A 21,936-nucleotide genomic window follows, 5' to 3' on the forward strand; every position below is an offset into this window, starting at 1 on the left:
ACACTGCCTCCGAGCCTACCAGCTCCCTAAACACCGGGGAGTGCCCCCCATGGCACCTCCCCTGAAACGCACACGTGGCAGGCTGGCTTCCCAGGCCCCTTTCCGAGGGTCACCCGTGCCCACAACACTGCCCACGCGGCTAATGGCGCCCCGGGCCCCCGCACCAAGCAGGCGCACCCGTGCCCACTACGCTATCCCGGCCCCCCATGGGCCCTTGGCCTACCATGGCCGACTAGCCTGGTGCCCGGGGTACCCGCTCAGCGATACTCACCTTTCGCCACCACGCTCCCAGCCTGTCAACAGGGCTCCTGCACCCCTCCAAACGGGTTTCGAGCCTACACTCCCACCAACAACAAAACAACCTCCATTTTTCAATTTGACTAACCCCCTAACTCAGTCTACACTGACCCCGGGGTCCCTTGGGCGGGAGTCACTCCTCCCCCCAATCACTCATCGCACCATGCATTCCCCATTCACTCCACACACACAGACCCGCTGGCCTCACTCACTCAACATGTCTCCACCTCATAACTCACCAACTCTTCAACACACTCACCGCTGAACTCTGCCATTCTTCTAACTACCTCCCCTAACTAACTCGTGCTCCCACGTCGTCCCTTATACTATAGCACGTTCCTTTTAACCTACGTAGCTAAGCTACGTCCCCACTACACATCCACAAGTCTGTCACTGTCTCCAAATCTCTAAAATAACTTTCCCAACCTAAATCTGGCTACAATCCCTCTAACTAATCCATTCCACGGACTCCATGAGGACTTACCCCTGCCCCATGGAGCCAGTCTAGCTATGCTAACCCTTCCCCCTAACTAGTTTTCCATCCTGTGCCCTGGGTCAAGGGGGTCTTCCACCCCTTGCCCAGGAATCCTGTGCACCCAAAAGTGAGGCTTGGTTTTTTTCTTTTTCACATGCGCAGCACCAGCGCGGCAACTCACAGCTCGCGCACTTTGCACCTGCCCGTGACGTCATGCAGCTGCACGTGTTCCTCGTCCCTCCTTGGACGGTACTATCCGGCAGGGATACCCCTCCTGCCGGATTCCAACCCCACGTGCAGCCATGGCGTCACCGTGCGCATAAAAAAACAAGCCCCACGTCTCGAGGGGTTCCCCACGCGAACACATGTGCTTTGCCCGTTGGAGCTTCACACACACGCCCGCGTGGAGAACCCGTCCGGTCCAAATCCGATATCCTGCCTAAACTTTGTCCGTCCGCGGGATCGGCAAATCCACCGCGTGCGTTTCCGGACCGGGACTTCACCCTCGCAAGCGAGCACGTGGGGGCCTCGTGCGTTGCACAGCACGGACCTCGTGCTCACTGCTGGGTGAACCCGGCACGGTGCGCGAAACAACTACAGCCGCTACTCGGCTTTCTTTCTTCTGTCGCCGTCGTCGTCGCCATTCAACACACGCACTCCCGCGTGTTACGACGCTAACACAACTCACCATTAAACTCACACCGGGAGACGCGGCTGCATGTTCACACATGCCGACCGACATCTCCCTTACATACCGCTCTCTCACACACACGGTCTCCCTTGCACTCGGCCGTTCACTCACGCATGCTACCTCCCTCGCACACGTGGCTCCACGCACTCGCGGCCTTCCACTCACTCGTGCCATTTCCCTCACACAAACCATACTACTCACACACGCGGGGGAACTCATCCGCGGTGCCTCACTCATACCCCGTGCCTCATTCACACACGCGGGGGCACTCATCCGCGGTTCCTCACTCATACACCGTGCCTCACTCACACACGCGGGGGCACTCATCCGCGGTGCCTCACTCACACACGCGGGGGCACTCAACCGCGGTGTTTCATCCATACTGGACGTTTCACTCACACACACGGCCTCTTCCACTTGCGGTGCCCCTTTTACACACGGCGTGCTGGGAAGCACGTACTCCGGCACAATCGCCACCACACCACTCACACACGGGGTCGCTTCCACACACGGGGACGCACTCACACCTTGCACCACACACACAGGGACAACCACACTGGGGATTCGTGTCCCCACAAGGGTCTCCGGGGCCTCTATACCCCCCAAGCTCTCCGTGCACCCGTCCGCAGCACTCGTCCTCTCAACCTCGCAAAGCACGACCGAACTCACCTGGTCGTGACTCACCTCAAGGGGGCATACTCCCTCCCCTCGTTCCTGGAGGAGGCCATCCCGCTGCTCGCACCGGGTCCCTGCACGGTCCGCGAGCTCACCCCCATTGTCCTCCACTACCTCCGTGTGTGTGTGTGCGTCTCTATCCCCGTCATCATGCAGTCGTTCCCCTCTATCGTTCCCATCTCCCGTGTCTCTGCCAACTCTTCACCCTTTACCTCCCTTGTCTCCACTATTTTTATTTCCTTTGTCGTCACCTCGTGTCTCGTCACGACCCTCGCCCAAAACGTCCCCCGAATTATTTTTTCACCCGCCTCCACCGCGGGCCTGTCAGCCGTTGCACCCCCACCCAGCTCGTTCGCTCCCACACGTGGAGTCGCCATTTTAAGCTCCCTGCTGACGGCCTTCATGCCCGCCTGCAGGCTTCGGCCCATGTTCTGCGTCTCACCCCGCAGCTTTTTCGTTTCTTTCTTCATGTTTGTTTCCATTCCGTTCATTTGCTTGTTCATGCCGTTCATTTGCTTGTTCATGCCTTTCATTTCATTTGTGTTTGTATCCATCTTTTCGTTCATGCCTTTCATTTCGTTTTTCATTTCCGCATTCATTTGTTGCGCATCCGCATTCATCTTTTCGTTCATTCCTTTTATTTCATCCATCTTTTGTGTATTCGCATCCATCCTCGCTGTCATTGCCGCCAGCATGGCGCATAGCTGGGGCATGTCGGGTGCGCTTGGGTGAGCCGTTTCGGCAAGGATCGGGGGGTTTTGGTGGAGAGGGGGAGGGGAGGTGTCATACACCGCGGCCGCTGCCGCACCTATTTCGGGCTCTGGGTTCAGTTGGGCGAGTTCGTTTTCCTGTACAACCAACTATTCCTGCACGGGGATTCCATCCTGGACCATGGATTCTACACATTCTACATCCATTTCTAATACCCCCGGCTCCCGCTCGCCTTGAGACGCCATCTTATTTCTCGTGAAGGGTTAATTTGAATCGCTCGTAATTTGGAGGGAATCGGGGGTCGCTCCTCTCACCCCTGGACCGATTCCCGTGAATTTAGCTGGAGACAGGAGAGCCCGTTTTCCTGTTCTCCGATACCAGTGCCGCGGGGAGGGCGATGAGTTTATATCGCACGACCTGACACCAGTGTTGCGGATTCGCGCCCGCCGGCGTGCGAGCGGCCACGTAACTCGAATCGCGGCACGTCGCCCACCGGACGGACAATCCCGTCGTGACCCTCTCGGACTAACGCCGGGAACTAGTCACGGGTGGACCTTTCGGCCTCACCACGATCGTGCCAATCGGCCCCCCGCGTGGGATAGGGTTGCTCGCCAAATTCGACCTACCTAAGTACCCACACGGAGGGTAGACCGGGCGATCGCACCTCGACGCAGGTCGACTTCGGACACGGGCCACTTTAAGCGACCCGTTCCGTACTATCGGGATAACCGAGCGGTGTTATCGTCGGCCTCGACGGTTCGATTAATTATCGGGCGTATTCAGCCCACTACCAACCCTTTACGTGAAGTAAGATGGAGATTCAATAGAGGAAAAGACGAAGCGAAGCGGGAAAACAGTTCAACATAAAGCACATTTATTTCACGATGAATGGAAAGCACACATATACAATTACACCAAAAGCAAATGTAATAGAAGAAGAAACACAATATTACACAAAAAGCAAATATAAAAGAAGAAGACAATGCAGAGCTATCCGACTACCGAGCACACGGCAACACTTATACAATTTTACTTCACAGACGGCGGCGACAACACATATACCCAAAGCAAAAGAAAAGGACCACCCTCAAGGATGAGGCGGGCCTGGGGCCGAGACCGCGTCGGGCCTACCCGTCTGATGATGAGACGCAAAGTGGCGGTGGCGCCCCAACTCCGCGGCCTCACGGACAGTGTCTGGTAGGGGGTGGGAAAGGGGCCCCCTTGTCGCACTATCTCAGCGCGGGGGGAAACAGGAGGGGGTTGTTGATGCTCGGGGGGAAGGAGGATACCACCCTGTCTCGGCTCCCGCGACGAGCGTCTCCACCACGACCTCGGTCGCGCCGCCGGCCTCTCCCTCCGCAGCTCCCCGAATCCGACGCGAGCACCCCCTCGACCGCCTTCGCCGCCGCCACCTCTCCACAGCTCCGTCCAATCGCCCTCTCCGTCTCCTCTCTTGACTCGTCCCAACTCTTCACTGGCTCCGCGAACTCCCAACTGCCTCGACTGACGAACGCGGCCCCTAATATGCCCCGTGGCTTCGCCCCTTCACCTTTGACCCTTTACCTCTAACTGGCTCCCCATTGGACCGAGGAAAAGTGGGCGTGAATGCTTTTTGATCCATGAATTTGCATATAGCGACCACACTCCAACGCCCTGGAGGCGGGGCCAAATCGCCCCACGCTCACCGATAGGACGGAACCGAAGTGGGCGTGAGTCGTTTTTGATCCGTTTTCCTCGGAAAGTCTGTGATGTTTCTGAACACGCTGCTCGGTGCGCGCCCTGCACGAGTCCAGTATCGGTGCCCACAAGTGGCGCAAGAATGGTGGTGATGCGATGGTGGCGAGTTGTGACGGTAAAGGTCGTGGCTGTGGTTGTGAAGCAGCGTTGCGGTTGGTGGTTGTTGTGTGATGACTGTTGAGACGTGGTTGGTGGTGGTAATAATGGCGGCTGGTCCAAAATAAAGATAGTAAAAGAAAAACGGCTATCCTGAAGGGTCGCAGCCCGAGTGAATGACATTTATTCCCTCTAAACAACGGGTTTGGGCCTAACTACACATATAATTACAGAGATATCTCACCTAAGGGGCCTGAATGGTGGTTTGCGAATTTCGTCAACCACAACAATATTATAACCACACTAGAAATCGAAGTGTCAACATCACTGCCATGCTGAAGAAAAAAAAAAACAAACCATGAAGTCTGGAACACTGACGCGAAACATTACCTCGACGTGTTTCAATTTATGAGTAACTTACAAGTAACGTGTGTCAACATGTGTCAACGATTGCGTAACGTGCCTACAACTTATGGCCAGCGTATGCGGAACGTGCAAGTCATGCGCTGGCATACGTCGAAAAATTTTGAGCATGTTAAAATTTTTCGACGAGCTCGGCGTACTACGACGTATACCAGCGTACTACGACATATGCCAGCGTGCTCTTAACGTATACAAAACTTACCCATAACGTATTCGACGTGTGCCAGCGTTTTAGACAAATTTTTCATATGTCGGCATACGCTGGCTAAATCTTCAAGACAGCGGCTTAACTGGAGAGAAAAGTTGAACAATTTTATTATTTTTCCCTTATTCTCAAAGATCTAATCATTCATTCATTTTGATTCTCAGATGAATGTCTTCAATTTAATGCAACTACACTTATACAGAGAAGATTAATAGAAGAGAGTAAGGATTTATAAATAGATGTTCAAACAAGATGAGAAAGTGGCTTGTTCATTCATTCGTGCACATCACTCGACTGCTGGTTACACAATTGATTTGAGGATAGCCGTAGCCGTGCTGCTGATGCCGTGCCTTCGCAGGTTCGGGCAGAAATTTGGACTGGGTCCACTTTCCATCAAAATACAATGCAGGATCTTCTTTTCCTATCAGAAGTGAATGCTTGATGACAGGGGTGGCCAGCCAGCTTAACGTCCATCCGAAAGGGCGCAGGTAATCTGAGTGCACCGTTTTTAGGATGGGCTGTAAATCTGGCCATGCCTTGTGCCTTAAATAAAGCCATGGTATCTCTCTCACAATGAAGCCATGTGCAGAGATATGTATATATAGATAGATAGATAGATAGATAGATAGATAGATAGATAGATAGATAGAGAGAGAGAGAGAGAGAGAGAGAGAGAGAGAGAGAGAGAGAGAGAGAGAGAGAGAGAGAGAGAGAGAGAGAGAGAGAGAGAGAGAGAGAGAGAGAGAGAGAGAGAGAGAGAGAGAGAGTAAATGCAATATTTAAGTCAATACCTGGCTTTAGAAAATGATGTAATCTGCCCCAGAATGCATCAACGATCAACGATCTCAACGACAGAAGGCCAAAAGTGCCCGGCGAGCAGAACCGAGTCACTGAAAACACACACACCGAAAAGGGCTCGTTTGCATTCATACGTCATTTAGAAAGTCACTTATTGAAAAGAGATGTAGATTTTAAATTACATTCATTTAATGACAGATCAAGTTAATAATAATTACAAGTAACTTCAAGGTAGTATGAGGCCATTGGAGCAGGTCTATCAAGCCGGTGTAATGATTGCCAACTTATGGTTGTTTGGCCACGCTCTATCCTTCATAAATGATAAGCATTAAGCAAGAAAGCAGCAGGTACCATTTTCTATGTCGTTGGTAGGACTCGGCCAAGGTTCGAACTCCAAACTCAAAAAGACTCTCAAACCATTATGCCACAAAGTCTAAATAATAATAATAATAATCAAAAATTGCATTCCATACTAGAAATCGAACATGGGCTGCTGGTGTGAAAACCAAGAATCTTAACCACTAAACCACATGTGATTCTCACCAATTTGGTGTGGATAACGTAAACGACTGGCAAGATGGACGAAATGACCTCTTCGCAGAAAAAAAAAAAAAAAAAAAAAAAAAAAAATAAACGTCCAACAGCCATCTGCATGTTTGTTGTGTGAAAACCATGAGCATGGAAGGATGAACTCAAACCTGGTAAACTACATTCAGAAACGAGAGCGGGAACGACGTTTTCAACTCCCCAGCACGTACAATGGCGCCCTCATCTGGGGACATTTTTGAAAACAATCCTCGACAGATCTATGAAAAATCCACCGTTTCACAAATTCACAATTATTCTCTTTGCAAACCATCTGTAATACTCTCAAATACACAATTTGCTGAAATGGTGATCACACAGAGAGGTATTCGGAATAAGGGGGTCGTGTGGACACCTTAAAGGACTGTTCTCATTCTAACCTGACCAAGGCAAGAAGGCTCATGTCAATTGTGTGCACAGGTACTGTATTATTAGGTTATCTGGAATTTACATTCAAGATAAGGTATTGTCATCACTGTCCATCTGTCAGTCCGTCCGTCCGTCCATCCATCTCCTTTTTTGACTTCTCCGGCCAAACTGCTGGGCCCATCCGGCTGAAAATTTGCAGCAACATTCCCCTTCTGACTGAGAACAGGAATTGCAAAGCTCATTCCGGTCACATGACTTAAAGTAGGTCAAAAATGGCTGACTTACTAAATTTCATCAAAAATCTTCTCCAGACCCTCCAATGAGAATGTTACCAAATTTTGGTTACAACATTAGGCCAGGGTAGGGATCTTAAATTGCGGAAGTCATTCCGATTGCATGACCGGTAGTGTGTCAAATGGTGGACTTAGTCAATTTTCGGGAAAATCACATAAATTCCCACCAAAAATCTGTGATCCCACAAAAAATCCCACAAAAAAAAAAATCTGTCAAAATGTCGGTCACGCAAATTCCTTCCAAAATCTTCTTCTCTCGACACACCTGTCAGAATGGTAAAAAATTTGGGTGGTAACATTATGGTAGCAACATTATGGATGTTGTGGCAACATTATGGTGGCAACATTATGGATGTTAATTATATTGCGGAAGTCATGCGGATCACGTGACTGGAAATGTGTCAAAATGGCCGACTTGGTCAACTTTTGGGAAAATCGCAATACTTCCTGAAAGAAATCTTCGTCTCCAGACCCATCTGTCAGAATGCTACCAAATTTGGGTTATATCATTATGACAGGGTCCTGATGTTAAATTGCGGAGGTCATGCCGATCACATGACTGGAAGTGTGTCAAAATGGTGGACTTATTAAAAATTTTGGAAAATCGTGTAAATTCCTTTAAAAATCTTCCTCACCAGATACACCAGTCAGACTTCTACCAAATTTAAGTGACAACATTAGGCCAGGGTCCAGATAAGTTACAGCTCCAGCAGTTCCATTTTAATCTGGGTACAGTGTTTGACTTAACTGGCTTCGTGTCTGTATTGTAGTCCAGTAATCCTGGGTTCAAATCCCAGCCCAATGGGAAGGACAAAACACCCTGTGTATAAAACAAAAGACTGCATTGGTAGCACCATGCTCTGGGAAGAGTATGGTTCCTGGGTGGATGATTATGCATGGTCCAGCTCTGTAAAAAGAGGCAATGACGACAGCAATAGCCAAAGTGTAAAGCTCAGGTCCAACATTTCGACCACTGTGTGGCCATCATCTCAGACTATGCTGGCAACTCTCCTCTCATATCTCTGGTGTTCTGCACAAAGGCAGTTTGGTACTGTCAAAGCAGTCTCACTGGGTGGTTTTGCCTTTGCCTTCCCAGGAAAGCAGTCAGAGCAGCAAGTTATTCAGGGTGCCGGGTTGCCGGCAATAACTCACCTACACTTCGTGGAAAAAACACCGTGGGAAACTTAACATCCACAAACTAATGATAGAGGACAGGAGATCCGGCTTAACGTTCATCGGAGAGACGGTGCATGTCTTGAGACACAACGCCCTGCCTGTGAAGCACAAATCCGTCAGTTTGTCATCCGGTCGGGAAGCAAAACCAGATTTGACAACTCATAGGCAAGTGTCGGTAAGTTTGCTACCAACTGCACTTGACAATCAGGGCCTACAGGTAGCATGATGGCCTACAGGTATGCACACACACCACTAATAAGTCTAGCCTGGGTTCGAATCCAGACCGAGCTATAAATTGTCATTCTGGTGCTTGACAGGCAGGGTGATTCAGCAATGCGTGTGCCACCCCTCGGATGGACGTTAAACTGTGCATCATCCCATCTGCTGACACGAGTTGGTGGACATTCTGATTCCACCGTGCCCATTGTGAAGAGTTTGTGAGTTATCGCCGGCACCCTGAACAAAATACATACTCCCGGGGTGTGTTCAGTTACTAAGCAGCAAGCTTGCGCTTGCCAAGCCAGCCGTTCCTTATTAACAATTTTGAAATGGAGTGCTTGCTTGAATGTCGAAGCCACTTGAGGAGTGCTCTACAAGAAGCTTGGTAACTGAACATACCCCAGCTCTAAGAAACCTACAAAGCGGCACAGCCATACACTCAGGTTAGGCAATAATGCTACCCCACACACTTTTGCTGCATATGAAAGGAGAAAATCTTAGGGCAAACTTAGATGGTTCAAAGGAGGTGGGAGGAAGGAGAAGGAAGAAGAAAGAGAAAGAAGGAGATGGGAGGATAGAATTATGGGGGAGGTGGAGATAGAGGGATGGGGGGAGGGGGTGGGAGACTAGAAGCATTTGGGTGTTGGGAGCGTAGAAGGATTGGGGGGGAGACTACAAGGATGGGGGGGGAGTGGGAGACTAGGAGGATTGGGGGTGGGAGACTAGAAGGATGGGGGGGGGAGTGGGAGACTAGAAGGATAGGGGTGGGAGACGAGGAGGATTGGGGGTGGGAGACGTGGAGGATTGGGGGTGGGAGACTAGGAGGATGGGAGGTGGGAGACGTGGAGGATTGGAGGTGGGAGACGTGGAGGATTGGAGGTGGGAGACTAGGAGGATTGGGGGTGGGAATCTAAAAGAATGGGGGGGTGGGAAACGAGGAGGATGGAGGGTGGGAGACTAAAAGAATGGGGGGAGTGGGAGACTAGGAGGATGGGGAGTTGGAGACTAGAAGGATGGGGGAGGGGTGGGAGACAAGAAGGATGGGGGAGGGGTGGGAGACAAGAAGGATGGGGGAGGGGGGGGAGACGAAGTATGGGGGGAGATGAGTGGGGTGGGAGATGAGAAGGATGGGGTGGGGGAGAGGGGAAGAATGACGGCGGGGGAAGACGGGAAGGATGAGGGTTGGGGAGAGTGGAAGGATGGGAGTGGGGAGAGTGGAAGGATGTAGGTGGGGAGATCGGAAGGATGAGGGTGGGGGAGTGGAAGGATGGGAGTGGGGGGAGTGGAAGGATGGGAGTGGGGGGAGTGGAAGGATGGGAGTGGGGGGAGTGGAAGGATGGGAGTGGGGGGAGTGGAAGGATGGGAGTGGGGGGAGTGGAAGGATGGGAGTGGGGGAGTGGAAGGATGGGAGTGGGGGAGTGGAAGGCTGAGAGTGGGGGAGAGTGGAAGGATGAGAGTGGGGGAGAGTGGAAGGATGAGAGTGGGGGAGAGTGGAAGGATGAGAGTGGGGGAGAGTGGAAGGATGAGAGTGGGGGAGAGTGGAAGGATGAGAGTGGGGGAGAGTGGAAGGATGAGAGTGGGGGAGAGTGGAAGGATGAGAGTGGGGGAGAGTGGAAGGATGAGAGTGGGGGAGAGTGGAAGGATGAGAGTGGGGGAGAGTGGAAGGATGAGAGTGGGGGAGAGTGGAAGGATGAGAGTGGGGGAGAGTGGAAGGATGAGAGTGGGGGAGAGTGGAAGGATGAGAGTGGGGGAGAGTGGAAGGATGAGAGTGGGGGAGAGTGGAAGGATGAGAGTGGGGGAGAGTGGAAGGATGAGAGTGGGGGAGAGTGGAAGGATGAGAGTGGGGGAGAGTGGAAAGATGAGGGTGTGAGAGGGAGATGGAAGGATTGGGGGGGGGGGGTGGCAATAGAAGGATTGGAGGGGCAAGTGTACAGAAGGATGGGGTGGGTGGGATGGAAGTAAGAGATAGCTCGGATGTTTTTTCTGAAGTTTAATATTATTTAAACTTGATCAGGCATCAACATCTTCACCATCCTGCACGGCCATCAATCATCAAGTACGTCCGTGTCGATATGACAGCGTCCTTGATGTTTTCCTTGGCCAGACATTCAATATTATTCACCGTTCCACCTTTACCTGTTCAATCCACGTCGTCCTCCTATCTTGGTTTTTCAGCACGTTCCCGAAAAATTTAAAAACACGACAAAAAAACACCTGATTATTTGAACGATAAATAAATTATTATCCCTCAAAATGTATTAACCTGATTTTTGCATTATTACAACTCAAATTCCTTTAAAGAAAAAAATTTCCAACCCTCGTGTGTTTCCATGACAACGTGAGTGCAGGGTGTGTTCAGTTACCGAGTTTGTTTGAAAGCTCTCCCTTGGTAACCACGTGTTGGCTCTTGGTAACCACGTGTTGGCTCTTGGTAACCACGTGTTGGCTCTTGGTAACCACGTGTTGGCTCTTGGTAACCACGTGTTGGCTCTTGGTAACCACGTGTTGGCTCGTGGTAACCACGTGTTGGCTCGTGGTAACCACGTGTTGGCTCCTGGTAACCACGTGTTGGCTCTTGGTAACCACCTGTTGGCTCCTGATAACCACGTGTTGGCTCTTGGTAACCACATGTTGGCTCCTGGTAACCACGTGTTGGCTCCTGGTAACCACGTGTTGGCTCCTGGTAACCACGTGTTGGCTCTTGGTAACCACGTGTTGGCACGGAGGCGGCACACCGAGGGGGGGTTCGACATGGGAACCTGGAGTGCGATGACCGCACGTGGACCGCGCGCGGTTATGGTGATGCTGCTGATTGTAATGAATATTTTGAATGGCGTTCCTAAGCCCCGCCCTCATGTTCCCGTTCCCGGTGTCTGATTGGCTGAAGTGTTCTTCCCCGTGGATCCTCCTCCCAATGAGCGGAACTTCCGGGTTGACGTGCCCCTGTGTTTTGGGAAGTACACGGTAAGCGGCCGAAGTGTTCATTTCTATTTAAACCTCGTACTCTGGGGAAGTCTGTTTTGTGAACTCACGGGACTCGGATAAAGCATAAACGACCAGTCGGGGTCTCCTCATATCGGGTATTTAATTAATTGTCAAAAATGTTTGTCCCAGTTGTGAGGGAGAAAAGGGGGAGGGGTGACATGGAATTGGGTGTGGGGGTGTGGGGGGTGACATGGAATTGGGTGTGGGGGTGTGGGGGGTGACATGGAATTGGGTGTGGGGGTGTGGGGGGTGACATGGAATTGGGTGTGGGGGTGTGGGGGTGACATGGAATTGGGGGTGGGGGGTGACATGGAATTGGGGGTGGGGGTGTGGGGGTGACATGGAATTGGGGGTGGGGGTGTGGGGGTGACATGGAATTGGGGGTGGGGGTGTGGGGGTGACATGGAATTGGGGGGTGGGGTGACATGGAATTGGGGGTGGGGTGGGGGGTGACATGGAATTGGGGGTGGGGGTGTGGGGGTGACATGGAATTGGGGGTGGGGTGTGGGGTGTAGGGGGGTGACATGGAATTGTGGGTGGGGGTGAAGGGATCGTGTGACAGTAGGATCGCGATCGGATGAACGTTTCACTGAAACACGTTTAAATATTTCGAAAGTACGTACAATGTAGACGAGAACCAGACAGCTTGGTTGTAATAATGTACACACAGCAAGACAATATAGATGGTACATCATGTTGTCCGCACTTTGTTGGGAGTTTAAATGACTGGGGCTCTTCGATGAATTGGCAGAACGAGCACACGAAGAGACGTCGTGGGACAGGACGAGCACACGAGGAGACGTCGTGGGACGGGACGAGCACACGAGGAGACGTCGTGGGACGGGACGAGCACACGAGGAGACGTCGTGGGACAGGACGAGCACACGAGGAGGCATCATAGGGCAGGACGAGCACACGAGGAGACATCATGAGACAGGACGAGCACACGAGGAGACATCCTGGGACAGGACGAGCAGACGAGATGTCATAGGGCAGGACGAGCACACGAGGAGACGTCGTGGGACAGGACGAGCAAACTAGGAGACGTCGTGGGACGGGACGAGCACACGAGGAGACATCATAGGGCAGGATGAGCACACGAGGATACGTCGAGGGACGGGATGAGCACACGAGGAGACGTCGTGGGACAGGACGAGCACACGAGGAGACGTCGTGGGACGGGACGAGCACACGAGGAGACGTCGTGGGACGGGACGAGCACACGAGGAGACGTCGTGGGACGGGACGAGCACACGAGGAGACGTTGTGGGACAGGACGAGCACACGAGGAGACGTTGTGGGACGGGACGAGCACACGAGGAGATGTCGTGGGACGGGACGAGCACACGAGGAGACGTCGTGGGACAGGACGAGCACACGAGGAGACGTCGTGGGACGGGACGAGCACACGAGGAGACGTCGTGGGACGGGACGAGCACACGAGGAGACATCGTGGGACGGGACGAGCACACGAGGAGACGTCGTGGGACGGGACGAGCACACGAGGAGACGTCGTGGGACGGGACGAGCACACGAGGAGACGTCGTGGGACGGGACGAGCACACGAGGAGACGTCGTGGGACGGGACGAGCACACGAGGAGACGTCGTGGGACGGGACGAGCACACGAGGAGACGTCGTGGGACGGGACGAGCAAACGAGGAGACGTCGTGGGACGGGACGAGCAAACGAGGAGACGTCGTGGGACGGGACGAGCAAACGAGGAGACGTCGTGGGACGGGACGAGCAAACGAGGAGACGTCGTGGGACGGGACGAGCACACGAGGAGACGTCGTGGGACTGGACGAGCACACGAGGAGACATCATAGGGCAGGACGAGCACACGAGGAGACATCATGAGACAGGACGAGCACACGAGGAGACATCATGGGACAGGACGAGCACACGAGGAGACGTCGTGGGACAGGACATTGGTAGAAAATGGCAAAATCAATGAGGTGGCGGAAATTTAAACCTTGGATAGATGGCACAACATCGTGTGCTATGTTCTTGGATGAGAACATCAACCGGGATGACCCAAAATTACCAATCCCTTTCCCTTCCCCTTTTCACCTGACTTAGCCGTTCAAAGGGACACTTTTCAGAGGCACACTCCAAAAAAAAAGAGGACACAAAAAAAAAGGAGGACACACTTTTTAAGAGTTTACGTATGGAGCAATCGAATCGGTGGTCTCATTCGGCGTGTTCTGGACCTCGATTAATTTTGACAGAAAACCACCGTTCATCCAGTCGAAATACTGAATTCTCTTGTGCTTGTCTGAATCCACCTGCAATTGTAAATCAATAACACCTTTATTTTCCACAGAGAAGTGTACGTACCAGCAGCACATACCAAGCACTCGGCTTCCCGTTATTCTGGACCACTTCAAAAACACAGTAGTTTTGTCTTCAGTTCCGCAGGGAATTTGTAGTTTGGTTTTTGGTATTGTAAACTGCTCTTGAAGAAAATCGAACGAGCATGTACGGTATGGACTTAGAAAAGACACTAAATCGTCGACTGAGCATGGCATTGGACTGAGCACCTCACTGTGAGGTTGGACAGAAAGAGGAGGCGTGAGTGTCAATGTTCAAACGCGTCCATTATGCCCTGACAGAGTTGTACAGACTTGTACCAAACTGTCCCAATCCATTGGGACCATTCTCTGTGCTGAGTGTTGGTGCTGCCGAAGCAGTCTCCTTGGCTATTGGGCACAATCCTGGACGGGTCGCCACTCCAACACAGGATACCAGCAAGCTGGCACTCATTTTGCCGACCTCGGAAGGATGACAGGCTGAGTCAACCCCACCTGGTATTAATTCAACAGCTGAGTGGGACTTGAACTCAGGACCCTAGGATCCCAAGCTCGCCACCCTAACCATTAAGCCAACACCAGGCCTTGGATCAGTGGAGATGGCCTTGGATACCATAGGAAGAGAGTTTGGTGAGTAGTGCAGGGTGCCAGACCGTGTCAAGAGCACGTGATATGTCTAGGGATACGTCTCTGATTTCATGTCCGGCATTGAGGACCTCCATCCATTGTTGGGAGAGCAGAAGCAGAATATCCAGGGTAGAGTGACCTGGTCTGAAACCAAATTGAAGATTGGAAATCAAGCCATTGGACAAGAGGAAGGATTTAATGTCTGAAGCGATGATGGATTCCATAACCTTACTGATGATTGGGAGAAGGCTGATTGGTCTGTAGTTGCAGGGATCTGTTTTTGCACCTTTTTTATGCAGGGCAGTGATGTTTGCTGATTTCCAAGCAGATGGTGGATGACCTTGAGCAAATGAGAGGGTGAATAGAACAGAGAGAGGGTGAGCAAGAGCAGCAGAGCATGTTTTTAGGACACGTGGACTGATGCCGTCTGGACCGGTTGCAGAATCTGAGTCGAGGTTTGACAGCAAGCTCTCCACCTTGTCAGGAGAAAAGGACACAGAGTCCAGGAGCAGTTGGGTGTGACTGGATAAGGTGGGTACAGAAAGCGATGGGTTTCGGACACAAGATTTCGATGGAAACACCGAGTTTAGGCATTCAGCCTTTTCACGTGCTGGGTCATAAATTTTCAGCAGTGCGGCGATTTGAGGCAAGGGAGGGGATGGAGGAGGAACATACACCAGAAAAAGATTCGATTCAACGCCACCAAGATTTGGAGGAGGGAGAGAGGTTTGAGAGTTCAGACGTGAGCTTAGAAAGATGTTGTTTTCTGGCTCTTCTGAGGGTAGATACACACTTGATCGCTATGTTGGACAACTTGATCATCCATTAACGTACTCATTGAAAGCAACCCTAAACCAAGCTTTCTGCTTACTCTCTCCTCCTTTTCTTGCGTTTTGTTCCGCGATAATCACTGAGGGTCGGTTTAGTCAGAATAACTCCAATAAGGTACATTGTGGTGCAGTGGGACATGCGGTGAGGTCATGGGGATAGCCCTTATTGCAATTATTTTTGGTCAATAATACTAAGTGCTTATGTGATGGAACTTTGTATTATTGGCTGATAATAGCTGCTCGAGGGGATGACCCCAATGAACCGTTGTCTCAAAGGACTTCAGTTATTCCGAAGTCGTGCCAGAAGGTGTAGACACAACCCAACTTTCATTTTCTCTTTCAAAACGTCATCTTTTCTCCCAGGTTATTCCTCACTCATCTTCCTGATCCATTGATTTTTTTATTATTATTATTTACATCCCCTATCCCTCTCCCATTTGTATGCAATATATGATGAGATGTAACATACTCCTTACAGAGCCTTGGTGCTGCCAACACAGTTTCTTGGCGAGCACTATGCTGGGTGTTTTGCCATTGCCTTCCCAGCAGTCAATCGGGGCAGGAATTTGGAATTTGTTAAAGGTACCAGCGTTGGCGTGCCTACTCTTCGCCAATGACACCATGGGATTATTAACGTCCACCAACTAATGCCGACAGAAGGGACACCCAGTTTAACGTCTATTCGAGGGACGGTGCACACAATGATGTATCGCCTTCCTGTGAAACAATGGAAATGATAGTTTATAGCTGGACCGAGATTCAAAACCAGGCTAGACAGCGCAGAGGCGAGTGTGCACACCTGTTGGCTATCCTGCAAGCCCATGCCATTTGTAGATTTGTATAGGTAAGTACATGAACATGGACATTGGAAACGAGTCAAATCACTTCTTTGCAATAAAGCACTCAAGGGTTCTGTACTTCATGCAAAATCAGAACATTACCTTTTTGTTGCTGTTATCATTATTGTTTTTCCTGTTCCCCAATGTTCAGCCGTAAAATTTGGTGTTTTCTCGGTATCATTCACTGACTACAACCCATTGTGTGCCCGTTCCTAGTGAGCCGGATGTCTCCAATCTGCTCTCTTTTATCAAGTATCCATTAAGATCGTGCTCTTCACGAGAGCTGCTCTGTGCTTGGTGTGACCATCACAATGGCCATGGCTCCAGCTGAGATGAAAGAAGGGAAAGCAGTGACTGCCAGAAGCAGCAAGAATACCTCAAAAGTTAAAGATTTTTGGTACAAGAACGTCTGCGGGAAAATTACAAACCCAACAGGTGCGGAAGATTCACGGGCAGATTCACAAGCAGATTCACGGGCAGATTCACAAGCAGATTCACGGGCAGATTCACAAGCAGATTCACAAGCAGATTCACAGGCAGATGCAGTCAAAAGTATGGTTGGTGATCAAGTGAAGGCAGAGGCAGAGAAGCAACAAGCAAAGTCCAAGGCTTTCTTGCGATCTCTGCGGCCCAGCGAGTTGCATGGCCTGGCCGGTCTGTTGGATCCTGACGACAACTGGCGCTCATTGGCAGCACATATTCGAAACCCTGGGGGAGAATTCCGTTACAGCATGGTACATATCCGGTAAGGAACCGATTTGTTGTTTTATTTACTGGAAACACCCACTTCCTACGGGAGTAGCCGGGGAGGGTGGGGAGTGTCATCTTATTGTCATTGCTATTGTAATTATTACTGTTATTATCCTCCGCCAACCAACGAAGTTGGTGGGGGATATAGAAATGGGTTCCGTCCGTCCGTCACATTTTGTTTCCGGAGCTTAACTACAAATCCCCTCAAGATATATTTACGAAATTTGGTACACATATCAAGCAAGTGGTGCACTGGTGCCTTTTGATATTTTCGAATTGATAGGTCACATGGTTTGGCAGCCATGTTGGATTCAAGAAAAATATTAAATAATGTTTTCTCTGGTTATTGTTAATATTGTTATCCCCCGCCAACCAAAGAAGTTGGCGGGGGATATAGAAATGGGTTTTGTCCGTCCATCACATTTCGTTTCCGGAGCTTAACTACAAATGCCCTCAAGATATACTTACGAAATTTGGTACACATATCAAGCAAGTGGTGAACTGGTGCCTTTTGATATTTTCGAATTGATAAGTCACATGGTTTGGCAGCCATGTTGGATTCAAGAAAAAAATATTAAATAATGTTTTCTGTGGTTATTGTTAATATTGTTATCCCCCGTCAACCAACAAAGTTGGCGGGGGATATAGAAATGGGTTCCGTCCGTCCGTCCGTCACATTTAGTTTCTGGAGCTTTAACTTCAAATCCCCTCAAGATATATTTACGAAATTTGTTACACATATCAAGCAAGTGGTGAACTGGTGCCTTTTGATATGTTGAGATTTCCCCCAAAAAGATTTTCTGTCACTTTCCATGGAAACAAGTTGGGTATTAAGAAATAATTGAGGTTAACCTTTGTTTCCAGAGTATAGTTGCAAAACTATTAACTATTTCTTTATGAAATTTGGTACACACATCAAGAATAAATTGAACTGGTCCCTTTTGCTACTTGTCCTCATTTACTATGGCGGGGGATACGGAAGACTTTGTTTTCAACGGATGCTAGTTATTATTAATATGATTATTACAGTGTGCTATTATCAATATTGTTGTATTTTTATTTTGTTATTGGAAGTGGCCTCGGAAAAAACACCATGATTACATGGAGTGACGCTCGAGCTGCTATCTTTACACCTTAACATGGTGTTTTCCCAAGGAGGAAAAAGGCAATAAGACATGGGAATTCCTCCGGATTTTTTGCAGTACAGTCGAAACTCGAAAGCAACATAGACTAAAGCGAATGTCTCTTCTTAGTCATGATACAAGCAAGTAAGGGTTCTAAAGCATCACTCGTAATGCCCTCTGCCACCATCACCAGGAGTGGTGCACATTTACATATAATTTCTCATTGGCCCCACCTTCATAACCCCAAAGGGTGGGGGGGGGCAAACCCAGTTGCTTCAATCTTTGTCTGATGAACCTTAGTCCTCCTGGCAAGTTTGGTTGAAATTGGATAACTAGTGACTGAATGCATCAGCAACAGATATGCAGAGACAGACAGACACCAATTTGTGTATTTTAGTATGATTTCTCAACCTATCACCCGACCCCACCCCCACCTTCTCCTCTTTCATTGTTGCTTGGCGATTGAGAGGACCACTTATAGAGGTTCTACAGTAGAGTCCTCACATAAATATAGTCATGGAAGTTCAAGGTGACGAGACCCTTCTTTGAAAATGTTTATCGTGTCGCGTCACTCCCGTGTCGTGTCGTGAGAATGTTTATCATGTCGGGTATTACAAGTCATCCCATCCGTAATTCTGGGGAAATTAATTGGAGCGGTTCTTCGCTAGTTATGTAAACCGCTTTTGGCCTGTTCCATCCATCCAATTGGACCATACTCTGTGCAGAGCGTTGGTGCTGCCTAAGCAGTCTCCTTGGCTATTGGGCACAATCCTGGACGGGTCGCCATTCCGACACAGGATACCAGCATGCTGGCACTCATTTTGCCGACCTCGGAAGGATGACAGGCAGAGTCAACCCCACCTGGTATTAATTCAACAGTCAAGTGGGATTTTAACTTCGGATCCCAGGATCCCAAGCCCACCACCCTAACCATTAAGCCAACAGCAGGCATATTTGGCCTGTTGTTGAGCCTTTTTTATTGTCAAACTGGCGGTGCAGTTCAAGCTGTACAGGATGAAATGTTAAAACTGTCTATGGGGGGATTATGAGGGGAGGGCTGGGAGCTATTATATGGTGATACGTCATTCTTGCTATTTTTGTTGGAGGGATGCTTTAGGAGTCGTAGTATAATTAATTTTCACGACAATGACCCATCCACAGAACTTGCATAACGTGACAACCATACAATGTTTGTGCAAACAAGTCATTTATAGCCACTGACTAATAGCAAAAATGATCACTGGTTTACTCCTTTTGTTTTTACGAACAATATCCTGCTTTCTTTTTTCAAGGAAATTTGAGGCTGTACAAAGATGTGGGAAAAGCCCCACAGTGGAGCTCCTTTACGATTGGGGCACAACCAACATCACAGTGGGCCAGCTTCATCAGGTGCTGTGTGAATCTGGTTTCACGAGTGCAGCCGTCACCCTTTTGCCTGGTATGTAAGTGCCGGAGGGTTGCAGGAGGGGGATTTGTGTGGTTACACTACCTGGAAGAAAAAAAAAAAACATGATGTAAGATTTTGCTTTATATTGTATGAATAATGTCGAGACGTAATATTTCCACAACCACAGGGGTCTCTTTACCTGACACCGGAAAACCATATTCGCACAGCTTATTGGTTGTCCAGTGCTCGGATGCTCTATTGGAGAAGGAAAACGTACATACTGGGCAGCCATGTACGTCTAACACCAGAGGATTTGCACCTACGATGGTCTATGCTGATCCTTGCAACCCCATGCTCAAAAAGAATGAGCATTTCTCCAGTAACTTCTGTAACAGAGCCCATTCAGACACTTGTGGAGCGACAGAAGTCGCGTCCTATGGAGGTTTGTCACACACGACCAAAGCTTACGGACAAGCTTTTCACACCTCACAATGCTATCCGAAAACATTATGACATAGACATGGTCACCAATGACCTGGATTTTCATTAGTTGCACGTGTTCAGCTTAAAATGTTTTCTAAGACTTGATCAATGCAAACCTTATGACACCTTCCATCGGATTTATCCATTGTAGGTCCTTGCTAATGCTTCCCCTCTATCCTCTCTCTCTCTCATTTGTGAGCAAGACGTGCAACCAGTGGAATTTTCAACTCTCCTCCACATCACAAAAAACTTCAATAATGAGCCAGTGAAGGAAGGGGGCAGCTGGCTCGGCGAAGGGGGCTTCGGAGTTGTCTACCTTGGCCATCTGAATGACAAGTTGGTTGCAGTGAAAAAACTCTCCAACGTAAAGTATTCTGACTCCATGATATTTAACCTAACTTGGTGCTCAAAATTTGCTGTACTTTTGATTAGTATGGTTGTTCCAGATGAAACGTCATGATGTTCACACATTTCTTCTTCTACTTCTTTGACATGTTTCTCTTCTTCTTTGACATCTTTTTCTTCTTGTGGTGCTCCGCCAGACGGCAGATTCCGTGCTGTTACAGCGTTAGTAGCGAGAAATACAGTGGATGACTTGCCACTGCCTATTATAGACAGCCAGAGCTGGACTTTGAAATTTGTTGAGGGTGCCGGCAATAACTCAACTACTGTTTACGAAGACACCGTGAGATCTTTAACATTCACCAATGCCTCCACTGCTGGCACATGGGTCCTTTGGTTTTAATGCCTTTCCAAGGGATGATGCACACATTAATGCCTCACCCAGCCTGTAAAACACCAGGATGACACTTTATAGCTGGGTAGAGATTCAAACCCAGGCTAGACAGCTCAGAGGGGAGTGCACATTCCACAAGATTATCCTGATAGTCCTTTTAGCTAATAAACCAGAAACATAATTACCCCGCATGCGTGAAGCAGAAAGCGCGAGGAAGCAATTGGTTCACTTTTTCTGTCTGTCTGTCTATCTCCAGACGTCGGTCTATGATCAATGAACTACTTGACTTCAATTGGATTATATATTTTGAATATTGTGGAACATGAATTGGAACACAAATCTGCAGGTTAGCAGTACCATGGCTCTGAAATTGGCAAAATGCATCGAATCTCATCCCAGTCACGCATGCACAGAGAGGAGCAAGAGAACTCTTTTACTGTCTGTCTAGCAGTCAAACAAAATTGAAAAATCATTCCAAAACAGGAAACTTACTGTTTTTAGGGATGTCATAAAGAACACAAAGCACAGGCTCGAATAATTAATTTGACTTTTTGAATAAGATGGTGTAAATGACAGTAGACCAATGACGATAAACTTTTGAAAAAGGTTTGTGTTTTGTTTTTCTCAACAGCCTTTTAAAGCCATTATTATATTTCAATGGAATTATATATTGTTACGGTTATGGGGGTAAATGGAGGAATTTAATGGGGAAGATAGGATTGAACAGAGTTGTTTGGTCCGTGGATGTGTGGGAGACATCTCAATGTAATTAAGTATTAATTAAACAGCCGAGTGGGATTTGAACTCAGGATCCCAGGATCCCAAGCCCACCACACTAACCATTAAGCCAACACCAGGCATAAGGTTACACTCGAACCCGTTATTCAAAGTTTACGAACAAAACCAACATAGATCATGTTCGGAAGTGCAAGTCCTGAGTTGAAAAGACTGGTTCAATGTCCTTTATCTCAAGCCTCACTGCTGGTTGTGTCATTGCTGGTTTGTATTCATTGAAGTTTTCTCCACAGCAGTGTGAAGAAGGCTCTGACACAATGAGGAAACAGTTCCTTCAAGAAATCCACACATTGGCCAGGTAGGACAAAAAAAAAAAATG

At 49.2% G+C, this 21,936-nt stretch overlaps 1 protein-coding gene and 1 long non-coding RNA gene across 9 annotated transcripts in view; one reads left to right on the forward strand and one right to left on the reverse strand.

The window, feature by feature from the left end:
* Positions 1 to 6,229, reverse strand: part of LOC147033192 (uncharacterized) — a 130,072-nt gene extending 123,843 nt beyond the window's left edge. For all 4 annotated transcript variants that reach the window (XR_015055476.1, XR_015055480.1, XR_015055475.1 and 1 more), the window contains exon 1: positions 6,102 to 6,229. This is a non-coding gene — a long non-coding RNA (uncharacterized LOC147033192). The remainder of the gene's footprint in view (positions 1 to 6,101) is intronic.
* A 5,326-nt stretch (positions 6,230 to 11,555) lies between these two features.
* Positions 11,556 to 21,936, forward strand: part of LOC147033193 (interleukin-1 receptor-associated kinase 4-like) — a 42,698-nt gene continuing 32,317 nt past the window's right edge. For 2 of the 5 annotated variants that reach the window (XR_015055465.1, XM_085871314.1), the window contains exons 1-6: positions 11,557 to 11,714; positions 16,559 to 17,087; positions 19,509 to 19,654; positions 19,791 to 20,045; positions 20,290 to 20,450; positions 21,851 to 21,915. Coding sequence is in view for 4 of the 5 variants with exons in the window: in XM_085871314.1 (XP_085727440.1) it covers positions 16,654 to 17,087; positions 19,509 to 19,654; positions 19,791 to 20,045; positions 20,290 to 20,450; positions 21,851 to 21,915 (1,061 nt within the window). In the remaining variant the exon portion in view is untranslated. Of the gene's footprint in view, positions 11,831 to 16,558; positions 17,088 to 19,508; positions 19,655 to 19,790; positions 20,046 to 20,289; positions 20,451 to 21,850; positions 21,916 to 21,936 lie in introns of all 5 variants that reach the window. The other 3 variants (XM_085871318.1, XM_085871316.1, XM_085871315.1) reach the window with 3 other exon arrangements.

This window comes from Eptatretus burgeri, chromosome 2 (genome assembly GCF_056783735.1).
Source record: "Eptatretus burgeri isolate ZD-2024b chromosome 2, Ebu_testis_v1, whole genome shotgun sequence".
Classification (NCBI taxonomy): domain Eukaryota; kingdom Metazoa; phylum Chordata; class Myxini; order Myxiniformes; family Myxinidae; genus Eptatretus; species Eptatretus burgeri.